This window comes from Scatophagus argus, chromosome 6 (genome assembly GCF_020382885.2).
Source record: "Scatophagus argus isolate fScaArg1 chromosome 6, fScaArg1.pri, whole genome shotgun sequence".
NCBI lineage: Eukaryota > Metazoa > Chordata > Actinopteri > Scatophagidae > Scatophagus > Scatophagus argus.
In genome coordinates, this window is record NC_058498.1 from 13,989,721 (window position 1) to 14,008,237 (window position 18,517).

An 18,517-nucleotide genomic window follows, 5' to 3' on the forward strand; every position below is an offset into this window, starting at 1 on the left:
TATTTTCATCAGTTGCCAGAACCTTATCTTAATAAAGCTTTCCCTTCATGAACACACTCCGTATTTAAAGCCAATCAATCTGAAATAATCTATCACAGATTGAAAACTACTTCATTATCTGCACTTAGAATATAAACAGGCCACAACTAATAGCTATCAGCTGTAACTTGAATGGTCACTCCTCCCCAGCACTAATGCACAGGTCAGCCATGCATCATTTATTCATGGTGACAGCAGATACTTTGCCTCATCCCCGGCAATTAGTGAATCAATACAAAAGCATTGGCATTGAAACTATCAATTCTGAGAAGACAAAAAAAAATAGTGTCGTTCATCAACATGCCAGGATCCCAGACGCAGACAATCACTCAAGTATCGGCAGCGTTTGTCAGCTCAGCATCAACAGGCGCTGAGCTGTCAACAATAAAGCACATTTCCTCACATCACTGCTCTTAAAATGACTGCCAGATACTGTCTGGTCAGGAGCCCTTACCTACAAAATGGGTGTCTGTTCCAGATGATATCTCAAATTGGGATCTACAAAGGGTATAATCTATAAATGTCATTTTTGAAAAGAGATAATTTAATGCTCTTTTTGTCATAAGATTTTGTTTGCATTTGTATCTATTATGAAGGAGACGACTGAGCTGTGGGTGAGATTATCACAGACACAGACAGGTCAGTGAGGGCTTTGCACCAGCTAATACCTCCTTTGTCAAAGTTTATAAGGCCGACAGATCTACTATACAATTGGTTATCACTGTCAGTTTTATAATTAATTCAGTAAATCTGCACGATCCAATGCACACCTCAGGCTGCACTTTAAAGGGAACGTTGTGCCAACCTAAAATGACATTAGGTTTAGCCGAAAATCTCAGATTTTGACTTCACTGTCAAACCGTAGCTGAGGTATTTTTCTGTTTTTCTACAGCAGTCGTTAATGTTTGTTTGCAAATAACAAAATACGAACAATTCACCCAATCTGAAAACACAATACCACTTTCTCTGCAGCCTTGTCTGTTTCATTATTCTCTTTCTATTTATCCTCTTAAGCCGAATGAAATAACTGCAACTGGATGTGAAAACATTGTCCAAGAGAGGCAACAAATTTGTCTCTGAAATTAAATGCTTTCCTCCACCAAGCAAAAGAGCAGCCCTGGGATTTTTTGAATTAAAGAAGAAAAATGAACAGCAGGAAGTGAGATTATTTTGTTTATTCAACCTATCAAACTGTACAAATGTAGCCACTGACTTGAGGTAAATCCCCAGACGTATTCACAGGCCCACAATGGATATAAAAGCCACTACTACATAAACTGTGTTATATGTGCATGCTTTTGCATTATGGCTCATATTTACATGATTGTGTTTCCTATTCTTCCATGTTTTATTATCTCAAGGCCCTTGTCTGTATTTTTTAGTGCATAAATATTATTATAATTTTTTTTCCATATATCACTGGAGACTGACTTTCAAAGAAACCTGCAGTTTGTTTATTTCTTACCAGATCATAATTAAAAACATCCGCCTGTTTTATTGCTGCATTTAGTTTATCATTATCATGACACATGAATAGCTTAGATTTACTTATGCTAATCCGTGTATTCAAAGACCTGTCAGTCAGTGTGGGAATAATAGCACGTTCAAATCTTCTCCTTTGGTTTTTGGTGGTGGGGGTGACCCTTTTGTTTATATTTGGATTATGGGTTGTGCTCTTCGCCCACATCCACAATAATTGCTCAGTGTTTGTTGAAGTGACATGAACAGTTTGTTATGAGACACATTCAGCAGTGCATAGACTCTACTCAGAAAGCCCGGGCCCTGCCACTGCCATTATATCGGTGAAATTACAGGTCATTACTTCCAGGCCAAAGTACCTGAACACAGAAAGGTGACCTTTGCTTGGGCGTGGGCGTTTGTGTTGCTGTAGCAGCCTGTTCTGGGGTTAGACTATTGTCATCTTCAGCCTTTTTTTAGGTCTTGTCTACAGAGCTGATGGGTATGAAAAATAGGTAATGATCAAAAACATGGTCAATTGTGATGAAATACACATGAAAAGGCACCCCGCGGACGTGCTAAATTGACGGGGTTGGCAAAAAAAAAAAAAAAAAAGTCATAGAGAGACGGAGACAGTGAGGAGAAAGAGAGAGGGTTCACTTAGCTTGACTGTGTGTGTGTGTGTGTGTGTGTGTGTGTGTGTGTGTGTGTGTGAGCCTGCAGACACCTGCTCCATTCTGCAGTGATGGCTCCCAGCGGGACACAGGCTCAGCTGCTGATCTCTAGGCCCTCCCTGCAGCACTGGTGGCCAGCACACACACACACACACACACACACACACACACACACACACACACACACACACACACACACACACACACACACACAGCTCTTCCAACAAATCTGAACCCTTTAGGCCCCCTTCACAGTGTCTCTCAGCCTCTCTGTGTTCCCCCTAACTGACACACCACATGTGCTCATATCAAGAGCAAACATGATGAACACACACACACACACAGCTGCACAGTCTGTGTTCATATGATGTTGGATGTAAATTCTATGACACGCTGCGGTCATAGCCAGCTCCAGATATTATGCTATAGGGATGATATGGCTGACCAGCATGTCTTTCTTTCTACGACCCTTTAGCTAACAGCTTTATTGAAGAAAGCACAAACCTCCACTTTTTTGTTGCGCCTTAATCGCAGTTAACATGGAAAAGGAAAAAATGATATAAAGGATATATTTTGGTCATGGTCCGGTTTGCACTTTTATCATTTTGGCAGATCACTAATGCAACAACCATATTTGGTTTTTGTCAGTCCCGCATTAATCAACCACCACTGTACCTGAGCTGTGATTGTATCTGTTGATGCTGTGTTTTGCACATATCTCCATCTCTCTGTTTCTCTGACTATGAGCATCTTTTTCCCTCTGTGGAGTCATGCAGCAGGGTTGTGGCGCATAAATAAACTAATTTCCTGGATATAGAGAACACTGCAATCGAGGAAAGGGGAAGTGCAGCAAGCGGCAGATGGAAGGAGCTAATCATTGTTATGAAATAGAGATGACCTCTAACTATCTCCTGGCCGCTAATGTACTGTAGCTACACATGTTTGCCAGCTTTTGTGCCATGTAGCCCTTCTCTGCTTCTTCCTCCTCTGCCTGTTTGTAGTTGTGCTGATGACAAACCTTTTCAGGCAGGTGTGAAATGCAACCCTCTTTTTTAATGTTGAAACAAAAAAGATTGGAGTTGTCAAACAAAGCCTGTGTCACATAGAGAACGGCAGCTGCCTGCAGTCGGTAATCAGTGGAGCTTTCTACAAATTAACAGCATTCAGCTCTGAAGCACAGCGCACTGCAGGTTTTTAGATGTGGGCTTTTGAAAATTAGATCTCAGTGACTGAAATACGGAATCATTTGCAATTCAGTTTTTGCTGATTTTTTTTTTCTTCTTTTTTTTTTTCTTTGAGTCGCTTTGTTTAAGGTGACATGGATGAGGTTGGTCATTGTAATGCTGTAAAATGACATTGCGGATGCTCGTTTTGAACAGAGGAGTATCAGTCTAAATTTCATTAATCGCACGCTGAATCTCTCCTCCGTGTGCCAGGGTTCTGATGGGCTCAAAATTTAATTCTTGGAATGCTCTTTTAAAATCTCTGTCCAACAGACTTAATAAAGATGCACGACTGAGAACATGACACGCACACAGACAGACACACAGAGACAAGACAAGTAGCACCACACACACCCAAATGCCCTAAGCAAACTGCACACATTGTATTGTCAGAGGAAGTAATGGTAAACTTCGATGCAGGCATAAAGTATGTTGGAGGACAAAACCATTTAGCCATGTATTCGTATTATTTGTAATGGAATGGATGTAGTGTCTTAGATTGAATGGTAATAATATATAACACAGTGATTAATAAATAAACTAACCATACGCTTTCTAAAACAATAAATTTCTCCATTTTCTATATTTGGAGCGATATATAGCTGCGGTTATGAAACTGTATTTCTGTTTGATATCACCGTACATTAAAAATGAGACGCTGCTTTTGAAGCTTTACACGCCAAAGCAACCAGAATCTTCCAGCACATTTATCTAATGTATGCAAATGATCTTGCTGTGCTTAATGAAGGCACCATTAATCACAATAACGATGCTTTTTTTTTTTTTTTTAAACCATGGTAATCATGCACATGCACACATATGCGCACACGGGCAGTTTTTCAAAAGCATGTACACGCATGTGCGCTTTTACAAACGCACTCTCTCTCTCTCTCTCTCTCTCACACACACACACACACACACACACACACACACACACACACAAACAAAAATATGCTTCATCACCATTATCACATTAATGGCAAAATGCCCAACAATAAACTATTACCGAAACACAATATCATAAATTTAACCGTACTGTATGATGGGGACCTTATGGTCACTCAGTTATTAATAATAATATTTTGAATTCATTTTGTCTCCGCTCTTTCGTTTTTTCTGAATTATGATGTAATTTGCAACTAGTCGTCTGGCCATCAAGCTGGTTAAGTAATTAGTTCATATTCCCCTTTTTCATCTAATAAGATCCTGATAAGATGAATCAAAATATGTTAACACGTCAATCATATTTATATAATAATTTCAGCTAATTAGTTCCACTACTTTCAACAAATAATTTACGGTCCAGCAGCTTTATGCAAACAGCAGATAACACTGCTGTGAGTCTAAATGGGCACTGGAAAACACAGTAATTTTGTGTGCTGTACAATAACAACAGAACACTGGACAGGCGTCTTTGAACTCATGTTAGAATTCAAAGCAAAAACTGAAAAACATTTTTCAAGCCCAACTCCTAACGGACGTATTTCACCGCTTATCCTCTCTGTACATTTGCATACAGTTGACGAAAACCCCTGGGTACAGTCAGCAGCATGACAGTGGGTTATGAAGGCTTCCGGGAGGCTCTGGGGTGTGGATCTGAGCCAGTTTGAAGGGGAGCCGAACCAATGAAGAGCCCACAGCGGATTAGACACCCACAGCTTCATGTCGCTTTAATGCGGCGAGTCAGGGATTTTCTTACAACGCTTTTGCCTAAACGCTCAGGGTTTTCTCATGCCCCTTTTTCTCCCTCATTCACTTCCCCTTGAAGTAATCTTTTTTATGTAAATGGCAGAGTAATGTTGTCTTCAGTGCAAAATATCCCATCTATCTACAGCGTGCCTGCTTCCTCTGTTAATGTGACTTGTCAGATGTTTATTGGAAATGAATTAGATTGATAGTTATGATCAAATCTCATTTGAAATCTGTCGTCTTACATAACTGTAAACTACATCTCCTAAGGCTGCAAAGAAAATAATCTTTTCTCTTCAGGGATGTTATATAAAGTTCAAAATGGTAGAAATGTCAGTGTATTGCTAATGCCTATTTATTAATTTACTATCAGACTCAATTCATCGTCAAGGTGTAAATACGAACATTAAACGCAAGTACTGGAGATGCAAACAGAATTCACAAAATACCACAAACATTTAAAATACCACTCACACAAACACACACTCACACATGCATGCACACACACGAACACCTCAAATTCCCTTGATAACAGTCTAACTGGCAGAGGCTAAAGACAGAGTAGGCGTCCGTAATTGAACAAACATAACAATGTAAATATTTACTAATACTATCCATTGGGAATACAGGCTGATTTCCACAATTGATTTGCTCTCTTTCTGCTCTTTTGCTCTTGTCCACACACACACACAAACACACACACAATATACACACAGAGATTCACACATACTAACTACCACTCTGTACTTCCCCTGTTTCTTTTCTTGCTATCATGGTTGCCTGCGTTCATTAAAGAGATGGAGATATATTGGTCTGTCTATCCTCTTACCAGGGGTGACCTGTAGCCCATCTGGGCTGGCGATGACGGGAGATCCCTGGGAAATAGCGGCGAGCGCGTCTCGGGGACGGAGCCCACGCCACTGGCTGCTAGTCCCGAGAGCTGCCCGTACCTCGCCATCATCTTGAGATGCTGCTCACAGAACACACACACTCATACACAGATACAGGAGAAAAGGGGAGGAGAGAGAGAGGAAAAAAGAGAGAAGGAAGGGGTGTGAGAGAAGGGAAGGAGAACAGATAACAGCAGGTAGGAAGGACGGGTGAGGATGGTAAAGGACAGAAGCAGGAGTGAGGGTGAGGTGGGAGGGGTACACATGAAGAAAGAGTAGGTAGAGGGGGGTTACAGAACACTTTGCTCTCACACAAATGCATATGTGAACACACACAGACACACATACACACATACACACACACACACACAGAGGCATACACACAGTCACACTTACAGACAGACTGTATGTGCACATGAAGGCACACATACAATTTTAGCCCCAGGTGGGCAATTTCACAAGCAAACCTATGTTGGATGGGTTTGATAGCTACCTTGGTTTTGTTACAGTAGGGGGATATAAAGTCTAGGCACTAGCTCTCCATTTATTATTACAACCCAGGTAGAGTGTGAGAAGCGTAACAGTCCCTTTTTCTCCATACCATCTATCGTACCAGGGAAATATAATAGCTGCTGTTATCAATCATCCCCTCTGTCTTCTGGCTATGACCACACAAAAGTGTACAGACACGCACATGCACGGACATACAATAACACACATGACAGAATGGTTGGCAGCAGACATACACAGGCGAGGTGTGGAGAAAGAAGCAAATCCAGATCTCTTTACCTCATTGCTCAACAAAGCGGCGTTGAGTGTTCGGCTTATTTCGAACATGTTCAGATTCGATGCTTTTTTTTTTTGTCGTTCTGTCCTTTTATTTTCAGATTCTCTTCACTTCTTTGCTCCCCTTTTTCTTGACTATGGTTGGGAGACAGTCCCAGGACCACAAAAAAGAAAGAAAGAAAAAAAATGAAACAATTGAAAAAAGAGGGGGATAAAAAAAAATCCTCTTTAATTTTGAGATTTTGGAGTTGTGATTTTTCAGCGCTCTATTTTGTCTTGTTGATGCACCTCTGCTGGCTGTGGCTGTAGTGGTGGCGTTTGTGCCCAGGGTCTCCGCACACGTCTAAGGAGTCAATATGCTGGTTTTTTTGTTTTTTTTGTTTTTTTAAAATCTCCCCAGAGTCAGCACATTTAAAACAGGCAGTCAGGCAGTCGGTGGGTCGGGCTGGCGGGCTGGCTTGCTCCCTTATCTGTCCCCCGCACACTGGCTCACACAATACGCTCCGATCCTCACACTGCTCGCTAGCAGATTAGCCTGTCCCACAACATAGCACTTAGTTTAAACTCCCCTCCCTTTTGCTTTCTCTCTCTCTCTTCTCTCTCTCTCTTTCTCTCTCTGTATCACCCCCTCTGGCTCTCTCCTTTGCTCTCCCTCCCTCTCTCGCTCTATCTCTCTCCCTCCATCTCTTTCTGCATCACTCTCTCTCTCTCCCCATTGCTCACGCACTGATGCAGCTACAGTTCGCTGTGCAACCACAAGGTGGGAAGACTGTTCTAGCAACAGCGACACCATCGCCGCCACATCGCTTCCTCTCTGTGCCACTCCTGTCTTTTACATTTTCCTCTCTTCTCCTCTTTTCTGTAACGCACAGCTATAGATAGCACTCACTCTCCGTCCAGATCAAACACACAACCAGGGATTAATTAATCACTTAGGGGTGTATGATGGCAAATATCGTCCAGTCCTGTTATCCAATTATGGCTTTTACAAAACAGGTTGTGGATTCAAGTGTGGAAAAGGTCTACCAGTGACTTTTGAGAAGGAAATTTTTCATCACTTTGTCAGAGGTGTTTTTGTAACAGCTATATGTAAAGTAAAGGAACGTAATAAAAGCTGTATGCTGTCAAGTGACCTCAAGAGAGTGGAAATGAAAGGTACCTCTTAGTATTAGGCAGCAGGGGGAAAAAGCAAGGGCTGGGCTGATGTGATCATCAAGGTCAGGTGGATGTCCTTTTCCTCAGCAGGGTGTGGCAAGGGGATGACGAAGCAGCTAGTCACAGGCATGGCAGGAGATCCCAACTAAGGAACAAATAAACAAGGAAAAAAAAGGTTAAGGAGACCTGTGCCAAGGATGTGATTCACTACATTCTTGGTTTCAGTCGATAACACCTGAGCGAATTCATTGTGTGACTCAGAGTATACTCGAGCTGCATCTAGAGTAAAAATATGTTTATGAAATTGAAGCCTACGATTTTGGAGAAAATAACAACAAATAAAGTCATTTATAAAAATCATGCTGACAGCGTGATTGGTATCTTCACTAATGCTAATCTTATTGGTGTCTTATTCGTGGCTCCATCAGCGTGGCAAAGGATTTATTCCCAGTGCTTTGAATGTGCTTTTTGCTGTCTTGGATCAGAGTGGGGAGAGCGGCCAGTTAATAGCAGCCTATTGACACTGGACCATCTGTTTAGGTGGATGCTGTCCAGCATAGCAGAGAGGAAGAGGGAACGGGACAGAGAGACAGCAGAAGTGACAGATAAAGAGAGAGGAGAGGGTGACGATTAATGGATGAGAGAAGGGGTAACGGCAAGGTACACAGCAGAGGAGGTGTTAGCAAACTGTTAGCTTTAGCGGTTTGTGTAAATCAGGAAAACAAAAAATATGTAGAGAGACTCACACTTGGATGTGGGATATCATATTGTTTACATGTTTTAAATTAGCACATTTTCTCTTTACATTTTCATCAGAAGCAGGATATGTGAAAATGTCATCAATGACATTGCTGTGTTGCGGCACTGTTGTACTGTCTTGGCTTCAATTCCAATTTTTTTCCCTCAGAAAAAAGGCTGCTAGCCACATCCCTGTTCTGTAAACCCTTCGGTCTCTGGGGACGGCTGGTCCGGCAGAGCCCTGGGGGGAGAGCTGTCAGTTGTCAGTGAGGGCTGATTCCTCAGTCAGCTGCCTCTCAAGCCTTCCTCTCTGACCAAGCCTCACTCCCCTGAGCCCCCTGATTGCTGTCACCATAGTGATTCTCTGTGTACTGTTGGCTGGTCTTTGCACCCCCCCCACCACCACCACACATACGCATACATGCACACACACTCACAAACACACACATGCACACACACCCCTCGCTGCCTCACAACCACCCATCACCAACTCACTGCCACTTGTGTTTTGATTTTTGCATGACCTCCTCCTTCACTCATGATGGACTTCATGTGTGGAAGTCCTTAACTGACTGGAGTAAAAAGGGTTTCCCTGTACTTGTTGGAATACAAATACAAAAACATAGATTTGCTCCCTCTGTGCACACACACACACACACACACACACACACACACACACTGAGCTTCAGGCGGTAAGAACATAAACATGCCTTTTTTCTTCTTCTTTCAGTTATGGTACTGAGCTACAAGGACTGACTTATTTGATCATTTTACAGTTTAGAAGAAAAAGTTTATTTCTAAGACAGTGCAAAGCAAGGTGCAAAAATACCTTTGCTGTGTCAAAACTACTGTTTCCTCAAGGGGGTTTCTGATATGTTCAGCTTGGGATTGTGATGGTGCGCTGCATCCTCTGTGCTTAAAATAACCACAATTTTTTATTGTTACTGCGGATACTGTATTGAACCATGACAGGGATGTCTACACATGAAACACATTCATATGTTCAGAAATCATTGGAGGTCAAAAATGTTTTGATAAGCAGGTGAAAATACACTCTCCTGAGAGATAATTAAAATTTGAGAGAGCAAGGTATGGACTGTACTTCTCTTTCATGTTAGTCTGCTTTTCAGTGATGGATGTGTTCATTAAATTATTGCTGCATTTTGCAAACATCATGACAAGGAACATTACTGACTGTGTGTAGAGTGGTACTTGGGAAGAGGTTATTGTTGAAAGTGTTGCTATATTTTCCTCCTTCTTCAGACATGTTTTAGAGGAGGACATCCCGATCATGAATATGAAGCTTTGAAAGAAAAGGAAAGCCATCGAGAAAAAAAAATACTTCATGTGGCTCAAAGCTTTGCTGTAATAGGCTTATGTATATTTTAATATAATTAAGGCACCACAGACTATTGAGTTATGAAGTTCAAGTCTGACATTTTTACTCAAGTTTCAATATGGGACAGCATTAGCAATGAAACCATTTCAGAAAATGTCACCTTCTTAACTTAACAATTTCATTGAGAGTCATTAAAATTGTTACATCTGACAGATTTTCTCATGTTATGTGTTTTAGTTGTAACTGTAACAATATCACAAAATGTTCTCACTCAATTTCTTTCACAAGCCAACAACAACAAGTGTGAGTTTCAGACAGCAGATAAGGTTACAAACAGCATCTCAATTGCAACTGTGGCATAGAAAGCCAGGATCTTGCAGTAAATTCAACTACTCCTTTGCAGTCTCTCTATTTGATAAGAGCTGAGAAACAAGGGAAACATGTAGCGTATCTAATTCATTCTTCTCATGCTCCATAATTCAATTTCAATCTCGCTCTTGAAAATGAATGATTGTACCACCGTAGAGCTCTTTAATTGGCATAGTGTTAAAGGAATGACATAGCATGGAGGACAGCTATTCAATTTTCAATTTTAACGAAATATTACACAGCAGCTCTGTATTCTCTTCCTGTCATCTGAGAAATAATCAGTCCGACCTATCTACTCAGCGGCCTGTTGATGCTCGCCATCAAACACAGATCACACACAGAGAGAAAAAAAACATTGCCCTCTCCCTGGTCTTATTCATTTGGTCCTGTTACACACAGTTTATAACCTGAAAATTAGCAGCAGCCTGTATGCCTCTTGCTCCAGGAGTTGTGCGGCTGCTCATTTGATGTACTTAATCAGGTGCAGCCTTTGTAATGGGAAAGGAATAGGGCCAGGCTTGATTGGCCTTGATGACATCTATGCTCCAACTGTCTTGAAAACCTCCAGCTTTAATCAATCTGAAGGATAATTCACAATCTCTGGCTGCAGCCTGCCGTGATTGGCTTCCCCCCCCTGAAAATACCATTTAAAATGCAGGTATAGCTGCAATAAAACTGAGGCATGCACAATATTACTGATTACAGTTTATCCGCAGCGTACTGGGAATCATTTCTGGTTTAGCTGTGCCTGCAGAACGTGAATGGAAAATTTACTGTGTTCCAAACTGACATAACTTTCCCCTTATTATAATAACAACATTGTTAGGACCTTTAATTTAGTACTTTTAGCAACTGTTTGTGAAATCTAGTTTCCAGAGTTATATCCAACATAACACAGAAGTTTTCCTGAGCTACATGGACAGCTTGAGAAAATTATTTGTGCATCAGCATCAAAACAACACAAGCCTCTGTTGCTATTCTGGCATTTTCGTGCATATGGTTTAATAACTGAACTCACCTATATGTATGTGTAAACTGGTGTCTTGTACGTCTTCAGAGGCACAGGTACTGATGGAGATGACAGCGCCGCTCCTGGTCCCTCCTGCTCCGTTGCCGTGGCAACACACAGAGAGCGTCGGCTCCTCCGACAGAATGGAAAGGAAGATGGAGGATAACACTGTTAGAGACGTCGAGACTGGTGTGTAAATACGAGCCTTACCTGGCTTTCCCCCACATTGCCATAGAAACGAAGGAATAGACGATGCCATGTTGTTTGCCAATCAATAGTTGCATGTTTCGGGCTTGTTGCGTGTCTTTATATTGACGCTAGCGTTATCTGCTAACCTCCTAGCTAGCAGGTACAGGGATGTAAACAAGAGTCATGTCACCAGCTTGTTTTGAGCTTGCTTCGCTCCTGCAGACCTTAGCCAACCATATAACTATACACAGGCAATGCTTCTAACGGACGTACTTGAGAAAACCGCTTGCATGTTAACGTTAACCGCTTTGCCTTTAAGGTTAGCAGTAGTGCAGGTGTATTTGCTTTGGGTATCTGCTAGCTAGCTAGCTATGTTACCTACATTAGAGACGGACAGCTCCTCTAGTGAACTGCTGTGTAGCTAATTAGCTACTTGGTCTTTCTCTGTTGTTCTCCTAAGTTAAAGCCATTATCTGCCAACAAACGCCAAGAGCACCAGTTTTGTATCGTTAAAGAGGTTTGGTTTAGGTTAGGTTTGTGATCTCTTCTGTTCTTGTCTAAGATTTAATTACACGTCCAATGCCCTTTATGCTTGTAAAACAGTTCACATTTTGAATGCTGATAAGGGCAAAAAAATTGGGTTTTCAACACGCCCACAGATACAAATGATTAATGTGCAGGAACTCAGTTACTTTTCATTCACTTTGAAGATGTTTGTCACTGTTCTTGCACTGTTTTTACCAGCGTAGTGGAATCGCACTGAGTGCACATATGAAGTGCTAAAAGTGTATAAATGAAGTAAAAGAAATTTTTACAAATTACATCTTTCCTTTTTAGATTGAAGTATTTATTAACTTTTATTTTAAAAAGCAAAGAATGCATAAAAGTGTGAACAGAATGAAACAAATAAACCCTAACATCACATACCAGTCAGAAGGATCAAATAAGTAAATATATACTATATCAGTAAATATATATAAAATATATAAAAGCACAATTGCAACCACCACTTCAAGGCAAAGTCACCAGGTCTTAAAATAATGATGATGATGAATAATGATTAAAAATAATAACAAAGTCAAAGGTGCAGCTTTTCTTTAAAATTTATGCAAAAAGAGCAAACAAAGCCTCCATTTTAAGCAGCAGTGTATAAATTAGATATGAACATGCAAGAGCTGTTTTAAAAAGCATGTGTGAATCACGATGTGTGAGTCTCTGTTTACAAATCCATGTTCAAAGATCAGTGAACAGTGCCCACAGTTTAGCAATCCATGCCCATGGATTCTTATCCTTGCCAGTAAGTGCCCACACAGGTGAATTCAGGGTGTTACTGTCCCCTGTCGAGGATGGCATCAAAGTTCTGCAAAGTTGAACTCCATGTGGACACTTTAATTTGTCCAACGAATTTTGCACTCAAAGGCAACAATCTAGGACTGTGTTATTTGTCATGAGAGAGAGATGTATGCCTTATCTACAGGCTACTGGCTTATGTATGAACAAGCTTATTTGACACATTTTTACTTTTAGTAAAATGAGGCTCATCTTATTCCTTCATGTTGCACATGTTCTTCAGGCAATGAAACTGGTGGAGAGGATGCCTTGGTGGGGAATGTGAACAAACTGATGGTGACTCCACCAGGTTACTCAGGAGCGCCGCGAAAAGGACATCTGGTCTTTGATGCTTGCTTTGAGAGTGGTGAGTTATAAACTTGAAAAAAGTCATACAAGTAAAATAAGAGTCGAGAGAGAAGGCGAGAGTTAAAGTGGTGATCCATGAATAATTTTTCATATTGTTCTTCATGATGGTGACATTTTTATGTGTGACTGAATGTCATTGCTATGGTCATTGGTTGCTGTGACTAATTAGTTCAAAATTTTGTGTTTGCCTCCCCTCACCTCAAAACAGCAAACACACACTTATATTCAACCAGTTTTACAGCATTTCTTTGTGTTTGCATCTCATATTATAAAAGCTGCCCTCATAACTGCAATCCATTCTTTCCTATCAGTTGTAAATGACTGAGACAATGACACACTCCTTTGTTTCAGCAAAACTGGATTATTTTAATACCACCTACTCCAGCTCAAAGTTTCCACCAAACAGTTCCACTTTGTTCAAAACACTGCAACTAGAATTCTCATTACAGGTAGATCAAGTAAATTTGATTGCAGTACACAAATCTGAACATCATTTCCTTTACTTCCTGCTCAAACTAGAGGTGACATGAAGGTCCTTTTTTCAAAATTTAAATCATTGCATGGGTTTGCGCCATATTGTTTATATTATTTATATACATATTATTGTATGTTCCAGTTCACAGTCTCTTCTTTTAGTCTGAGAATAAACAAGAAATCATTTGGAAGCAGAGCTTTCTCAATTTCAGGCTTTGTATTTTTGACCTTCCTCAGCCATCAGAACTGTAAAATCTTTAACATTGTTAAGTCAAACTACTGTGACTACTGCAGCAACAGATAATAGTTTTCTAATAAAAGAGATTCAAATGAAAGTGTTTTATATTAAAAGAAAACAATTACAGGTGAACAGTTAAAGCAATTGGTTTTAGAAACCAACTGTGAGACTGTGGATCTGTGACCAGCATCAGAGCCATGAAATATGTTTACAAGTTTACACTGATATTTATAGACAAGTGCGAGGATCTTAAAAGCTTTATTACTGGATGCATAAACAACACATAAGTCAGCGCACGGACTTCAGAGCAGGGCTCAACAATTAATCAATATCTGTTTGGTACATACCACAAAAACAAAACAAAACTGCCATGTCATTTTTTCTGTGAAAATGAAATGCAACATCACAACTAAAATTGTGACTCATATTAAAATTGCAACATCTGTCAAAATGATCACACTGTTTTTTTTTTTTTATTGGTTCGGCCCTACTTCCTGTATCTTTCTGCTGTTATGTGTTAGTTTACATGTATACTTACATTTTTACTTTAGTTTGCCATTTCTAGAGCAAGTGTGGCTAAAAAAGAGAAGTATGTTAAGGATACTTAAAAGGGTGATCAACCTCTCACCTTGTCAGTCTCTTGTTGGAGCTAGGTAAACAGGAAGATGAAGTTAATGTGCTTCAGTGTTAATTGTTAATGGCCTTTGTTTGCCACTTTTATTACAGATGAATGGAACAACCATGAAAATAAAATACTTTCTCACCACTGACAAGGTCAGTTGGTCAGAGCCACATACAAGCCTGCACTCAAGCATACAAGTAGGCAGAGCAAATCAGTGGAGCTCTCTGGGACTGAATCTCTGCGTGAAGATTAGGTTCATATGACACTCAGATTTCATATTTCCACAGACAAACTGCTCTCTTTTTTGTCCTGCAGACTATGATGAGGTTTAACTTAGTTTTTGTTGTTCTTCATCGTTGATTTTTTATTATTATGTGTCTCTGATACACAAAGAGTTTTCAAAGGGTTAGAGGTCAGCCGATCACATGTTGGTCTTCTTGCAGTTGTGCGAGGTCCAAGGTCTATTACCAATTAATTCACAAGGAAAAGCAATCCACAGTATTATACACTGTAGATGTGAGGTATTTGAAGGTGAATGTATAGATCGTGCAGAAAGATCCAAATATAATACATTAGGAGGATTGTGCTGAGATATTAATGTCATGATTGCTCCTTTTTTTTCTTTCTTTCTTTTTTTTTCAACATTTCCCTTTTTTCCCAGATGACATGGCCAAAAGAGCTCAGACATTGATTAATGGGCACTGAGCTCCCACACTGAGATCAGCTAACATACCAGTGTGTCTGGCTCCGGATGTATCTCCTGAATGATTTATGGAATTGATATTAATCTCTTTCCGGTAAATGCATTACTAAAGTTAGAATGGAGGATGAATTGATGTTTGCCAGCTAATGTCAAATTAATGCTCTGTTGCTGTTTCATTTAGGCATCGCTGATTTTGCCCGCCTTTAAAGTGCTGATTTTGTCCGAATTTAAAGTGAGCCTTGATATTAGTTTATAATGTGTAGTTCTGTCACAGTCAACTCAATGTGTATGCCTGCTTAACAGGTTCCAGGCATTTATTATCCTCTGATGATTTTCTGATTGATAGTAAAACGTTGGTGGTTTTCTCCTTCAAGTGATGTCAAGGGGAAAAAAAGTATTAAAAAGTATGATACTGGAACCACTCCATCTATATCTTCAATTAATTAATTAACAAGTTGTTGTTTTTTTTTAACATAGTATGACAAATACAGTAGTAGCTGACAATCAATAAAATAAACTCTTACTGTGGGATCACAACAACTTTGTAACAACACTTGCTTCATGTATGTTGAATTAGTTTAGGAAAAAGTAGGGATGCAAAATAATTTATTTGACAGGAAGGGAATTGGAGACTGGTGTGTAAGCTCCTGCCACATGCATTGGAAGTTGGACAGGCATGCATATTTCTCAAAAATATTGAAATGGTCTTTCATGACAGGCTGTGTCTCTTGTATGTGTCTCAGTTCAGTCTAAGTGGCCGAAACTTTGAAGTAGGAGTTTTAATGTAAAATTTGTCCAGCCGTCCTGTGTACATTTTCATAGTGCATAGATTTTATTTTGTTGTGTCAGTATAGCATAGAATAAAATCTAATTGGTTTATTAAAATAGACACTGGTTATGTAAGTTGTTTGCCAAAGGTATAAAAGGTCATTTACATTTAGATGAGGCTTAATTCACTTTGTTGTCAGCCTTATGCTGATCAAGTCAGTGATGGCCTACAGATTTGCATACGGCATGTGTATCAGCCAACATGTCCTCTGACACAGAGTTGTTCTAAACCATTAAAGCCTGTTCCTGTTTATGCTTACAGATAACATGATGATGAACCTGACTACGTAATGTTATGTACAGAATAAGTTCAATATTATGACTGCTTTCTTAGACATTATTGTAAACATTACTGATTGCTTTAGTTGCCTGTGTAAAGAAAAAAATTTTCATTAAGGTTCATATGCGAGTAGACCTTTACTTGTTGAGATCATCTTTTTATACTACATAGAACAATGCAAAATCATGGTAGAGAATAGAAGACTTTGTTAATCTGTAAACACGAAGTCTTGGCCCATTGTTGTGCATTGTGTCAAGAGGCAGAGATTCATGAAAGTGATAAGAGAAGCCTAATTGTTTTTTTAGAGTGTAATCCAAATGACATTCTTATCTTGTCTTGTCACATTTGATTCGTCACACACTCCAACTGTTGACATTTTTAGCTAAGTCCCATATTCTTTTGTGAGTACATCCTCACAATGTCGCTGACTAAAGTGCCATCTGTCTGTACAAAGGATGACACTGACAGTGCGGGCATATTGTTTTACTGCACCTTTGGACCGTGCACCAGATGTAATTAAGAACTCATTGATTAGTCAGACTGCTGTCTGCTGACAATGACTTGCATGGTCAAAGAAATTCCCCGGGGTTGACAAGTGTTTAATGGGGTCCATTGATAAGCACAACTCATAGACTCATCTGGCTGTGCAATCAATTCATTCGATACAATCCAACTTATACAGCAGACTGGAGAACAGATATGCGTGTACCAATATTTCTGTTAGTGAGGACCCAAACAGTCAAGGCCTTTTGAAATTTTTGTTGCTCTGAGCTCAGCTGCGAACCTGACTTGTGTGCCTTGTCACAGCTTGTTAAACTGAGGAAAAAAACTGGAAAAAACAGTATGACAATAAATCTAGGTGCACAGCATTCATAAATGCACGCTTTATGAATCTAATATTTCACTGTTTTCATTCAACATCATTTTCCCTTAATAATATTTTAATATATATATATTAATACACTGTGAAATTTTCAATTTAAACATTATTCTGTTGAGAGATTATTCAGTATTGTTATTGTGACCATGCTTAATACTGCGATACAATATCTGTTGTAGTATAAGCCTACTATAAGTTAGAAAAGGAAACGCTCGCCACTGGTGTGATGATCAGAAGTGATAAAGTCAAAAGTAGGGCAATTCCTGTGTTTATGCTTTACAACAACGCCTTTTTCTAAATTGGGGTTTTCTCCTCTGACATTATAGAACTTATGGAATTTCCGAAGCACTTCATGGATATGCTCTGCAGATTTTAAATCACTCCTTTGTAATCAGAATTGATGAAGACATATTTTCTCCATTGTTGAGATAAGGAAAAACAAAAATAAAAGGCTCCCAGGAGATAAGTAATGAGGATAAATGTTGAAGAAAATATTTCTGCTGTTCACTGAAGATGAAGGTTTCATTGTTTTTCCCTTTTTGCTTTATTCTGTAATTTTCTTTTTGCTTTTTTCTAACACCGAACATTTGTATTTAATCTGTTTGGCCTTATCTTCTCCCAGAAATTGTCATGTTGCAGTTGCACAGTCCCTGTAATGAATGATTGATTGGATTCATAGTTATAGCAAAATGTACAGAGCAAAGGCAGGGAGAATCAGAGAGCAAGAGAGAAATGGTGGGGAAGAGGAAATAAAATAAGTATAGAAGAAAAGCATAATATGAACACTGCAGGGCTGGTGGCTAGTCTTTTGGAGCTGGTGAGGGGGAACGCAGTCAAGCTTGTCAGAAGATATTTATATACTCCAGAGTGCCCCATGAATCAGGATAGTTGAGTTTCCATTGATTAAAGAAGAGGGAAACGTTTTTACAATCAAGCTTGATGCTCAGAATGAGAGGCTTGGAGAGGCCTGAGTTTGCTGCAGAATACAGTTTGCTGCCTTGCCTGGCCTCCCTAGCTGATGAAACAACTCAGAACGAGAGGCAGCCCAAGGATGGAAATATGTTTTCTTTTTTTCTCCAATATATTTTTTTTCTTTTATTCAAAATGAACATCATTTAGGAAATTTTGTGACATTAATCTCCCCAAACACGGAGATGTCACACTGCGTTGTGCATTGTGGAGTTTTGCTGTATTTTTTGTATAGCTCACCCACCTTAGATTGCTCTAACTCTTATG

The 18,517-nt window shown here is 39.7% G+C and overlaps 2 protein-coding genes across 7 annotated transcripts in view; one reads left to right on the forward strand and one right to left on the reverse strand.

The window, feature by feature from the left end:
- The window catches only part of elavl4 (ELAV like neuron-specific RNA binding protein 4), a 79,045-nt gene extending 70,993 nt beyond the window's left edge, over window positions 1-8,052 (reverse strand). For 2 of the 5 annotated variants that reach the window (XM_046390780.1, XM_046390782.1), the window contains exon 1: window positions 6,763-7,389. In XM_046390780.1, coding sequence (XP_046246736.1) covers window positions 6,763-6,810 — 48 coding nt within the window. In that variant the 5' untranslated portion in view covers window positions 6,811-7,389. Of the gene's footprint in view, window positions 1-6,762; window positions 7,391-7,918 lie in introns of those variants that run through there. The other 3 variants (XM_046390785.1, XM_046390779.1, XM_046390784.1) reach the window with 3 other exon arrangements.
- Window positions 1-18,517, forward strand: part of agbl4 (AGBL carboxypeptidase 4) — a 366,309-nt gene that overhangs the window by 108,666 nt on the left and 239,126 nt on the right. For both annotated transcript variants that reach the window (XM_046390770.1, XM_046390771.1), the window contains exons 4-5: window positions 11,418-11,558; window positions 13,132-13,254. In XM_046390770.1, the coding sequence (XP_046246726.1) occupies window positions 11,432-11,558; window positions 13,132-13,254 (250 nt within the window). In that variant the 5' untranslated portion in view covers window positions 11,418-11,431. The remainder of the gene's footprint in view (window positions 1-11,417; window positions 11,559-13,131; window positions 13,255-18,517) is intronic.